General features: G+C 44.0%; 1 protein-coding gene across 1 annotated transcript; it reads right to left on the bottom strand.

The window, feature by feature from the left end:
- Positions 1-328: 328 nt before the first annotated feature.
- On the bottom strand, positions 329-1,892 carry LOC130728154 (fasciclin-like arabinogalactan protein 10). Its single transcript, XM_057579522.1, has one exon. The coding sequence runs from the start codon at positions 1,788-1,790 to the stop codon at positions 519-521; it is 1,272 nt and encodes a 423-aa protein (XP_057435505.1). The 5' UTR covers positions 1,791-1,892; the 3' UTR covers positions 329-518.
- Positions 1,893-3,363: the final 1,471 nt, after the last annotated feature.

The raw sequence follows: 3,363 nt of genomic DNA on the forward strand, positions 1-3,363 counted from the left end.
TTTTTGAGGAACAAAAGGCATAATGATAAACTAAAGCGAATGCAGTCAATTAATTGTCCTAGTTCACAACGCGCCTCCTCGCGCGTCACCTAGATTAGAAACATCTAAAAGGCATGCATTTAATAACAAAAAGAAATAGTTGGAAATTGCAAAACCATTCGCCGCACAGTTTTCAGAGTCAGATCCAGTTGTCTTCAATAACAAACAGGGAACACGTAGGACCCACTCGCACCCCCACCACGTGCTCTTCACTCGCCTCCACACAAAAATTATAATACCACGCACCACATCATAGCAACACCTCTAGAATCTTCCATAACCGCAAAAATTAAAAATAACAAAAAAAAAGCTTCACATACACGATTCAAATCTCAACGTACAAGCCTAAATTCTTCTATAATAGCAAAAAAAATTAAAATCAAAAAAATTCTCCAGTCCAATCACATTCACGAAAATAGAAAAAATAAAAGAAAACTCGAAATTACAAAAATAACAGAAAAATGCTATGAAATTACCATTCAGGACATGAGAACAGATGAAATCACAAAAGCAGACAAGGCAGTTACAGTAACGGTGAGAATCACAGAAGCTTTCACCGTGACACCAGCAGACTTGCCGGAAGTGCTCCTCTCCGCCGCAGTAGACGGAGCATCAGCCGGAGCACCGTCAGGAGTCTCACCTGCAGGAGCCGGAGGCGACGCCGGAAGCGGCGAGGGAGCCGAAGCTGGGGAGGGACCAGAAGCCGGAGCCGGAGAAGGCGCACTAGCAGGCTCCGGCGCCGGAGCGGGAGACGGCGACTTCGCGAAAAGCTCCGGTGGAAGAAGCACGCTGTCGACAGAGTAAATCGAGAGTGGAGTGGAGTCAAGCACGGTGTCGGCAACCCTGGAGGAATCAACGCCGGTGTGGAGAGTGACGGAGTCGCCGGCGACGGAGACAGTGTACTCGAACTTCCCGGCGCCGTTGGTGGCGAGAGTGCTGATTGGATCCTTGGTGGTTTTGAGGGATCCAACTGGCAGGTACTTAGCGACGGCGTGATACTGTAAGAGCGAGACTACCTCAGCGTTGGTGAGCTTGCTCAGATCAGGGACGCCACGTGCCTTGAAAGCTTCATCCGACGGTGCGAAGATGGTCAAGCCTTTGTCAGCAGCAGATTGGAACGTTTTGATGAGGCCGTTAGAGAGGACTAACGACGCAAACGTTTTGCAACCGGCTTTCTCGATGAGAGCGGTTAGATTGACGGAGGAAGACGGCGGAGGAGCGGAGAGGACTCCGGGAGCGATGATCGGAGCGCTGATCTCGAGGACGGAGATGTTGTAGGGGATTTGCTTGACGGATTTGGTGTAGGTGGAGGCGAGTTTGGAGCCGGGTGCGGCGGAGCCGAAGGCGACCTTGCCGCCTTTGAGGTCGGTGATGTTGACGGATCCGACGTTGCCGGTGGCGGTGCCGGTGGTTTGGAAGAGAGTGGTGGAGAGTGTGGTGCCGTCGGTGAGTTGGTGGAGTTTGGTGTTGTCGAAGTAGTCGAGGAGGATGAGGAGGCTGAGCACGTTCTTGACGACGGGGAGAGGGTGGGAGGCGGTGATGGCGGAGAATGCGGAGTTAGGGATGACGAGGACGGTGATGGTTTGGCGGCTGTTGATCTCGTCGGCGAGCTTGGTTTGGGAGAGGAAGGAGTTGTAGGAGCTGTAGTCGGGGTTGGCGGCGAGAATCTCGGTGATGTTGTGGGCGGAGACGGCGGCGGCGGCGGCGAGGGAGAGAGCAAGGAGGAAGAGGAAAGGGGAGTAGTTACCCATTTTGGTGAAATGGGTGACAATGGCGGTGGTAGAGAGAGAGAGGGTTGTGAAGTGAGTTAGTGAGTGAGTGGAGAGTGATGAAGAGTGTGTGAGTGAAGAGGTTGAGCAAGAGTTAAAGATAGAGGAAGGTGAGGGTGGTGTCTAACTGTCAATGTGCCAGCGTGTGTATTGGGTTTGCTTAACCATGGTTAAGGGCACTAAGGGCCCGTTTGGTGACCAGGATAGGATAGGATAAGACAGGATAATAATCATATTCTGTTGTTGTATGGTGGGATGAAGCCAAAATCGTCCAAAATCACATTGCATGAAGAAAGAAGTTTCTGCTTTTTCTCAAAGATAACAAGATCCGATAGATGAGAAATAATCAAATGACTTAATCTCCCAACTAAAATTTAATGCAGGATTTACAGTTGCTCCAATCTTATAGCTCTGTTTAAATTAGAACAACCGATACCGATGATGCAAGTTAATCTACACGTTTATCTCCCAAGACTTCAAATGCATTTTAGTAGAATTAGTTTAAATTTTTGTGTATGCGTATGTTTGAAATTCTTCTATAATTAGTTCTGAAGTACATGAGTTTTACTCGTATGATAAAAAATTATATTTGCATGGTAAATCTTTATATATTTTTCTTAATTTTGAGAATTTTAATTTAGGTTGTCTAAATCATTTAAGATTTACTTTGAATAAAACTATCATAATTTTAGGTGGTTCAAATAACATTTTGACATGTGTCTTACAAAACTCTAACTCATGAATTTGCACATATGTTAAAATATTATTAGGTCACTTAAAATTATGGTATTTTACTTAATTTCCTTTAGCTAATTTAAACAACCATATGTTTGTACACACTGATATGTTTGCATTACATAAAAAATATAAGTACCTACCCTTAAAAAAAAGAGCTAACTCATATGTTTGTACACACTGATATTATAAAAAAAGAGACATGATTACATTATCATTTTCTACTGACATATATATATATATATGCTAATTAACAAACAGCACCTTTAATGTATACTTAGTGCACTCAATGTACACAATGCCTTGAGTGACAATGCAGCTAAAGTGCGAATATAATGCTGATGTAGGATATTTTGTTTTGGCATAGCATAACTTGATGGGCATATGCTTTTACAGGGAGAAAACATAAAGAGAAGTGACGGAAAGGGGTAACTATAGTGCAAACAAAAAGGAAGGTTAGGTTAATTAACTAGGGTTGAGTTGCAATATTACAGATGGAGGAAGACCATGTGAGATGACAGGGGAGAGGGGACAAGGATGATTTGGTCACAACTGGAAATGCAAAGGGCGATTGATTGTGTGGGCATTGTGGCATTCGTTGGCAAGGTGGCAGCTCTTTCGGTGAAATGACTTTCGTGCCCCTCTTCTCTTTCTTCTGTCCTTTTCCAGAGATTGTGTGTATTTGTATATGTAACGGTCTAAATAAATTCAAAAATGATGCGAAGAGTTTATTTTTTAAACAATGCGAAGAGCTTGTTTTTTTTTCTACCTCGGAAAACTAATGTGAAGAGTTTGTAACGTTAGATAAATATAAGGAAAA

Source organism: Lotus japonicus, chromosome 1 (genome assembly GCF_012489685.1).
Source record: "Lotus japonicus ecotype B-129 chromosome 1, LjGifu_v1.2".
Taxonomy (NCBI): domain Eukaryota; kingdom Viridiplantae; phylum Streptophyta; class Magnoliopsida; order Fabales; family Fabaceae; genus Lotus; species Lotus japonicus.

Coding starts and splice junctions, on each gene's coding strand:
- LOC130728154 (XM_057579522.1), bottom strand. CDS start 1,790: ATGGGTAACTACTCCCCTTTCCTCTTCCTCCTTGCTCTCTCCCTCGCC.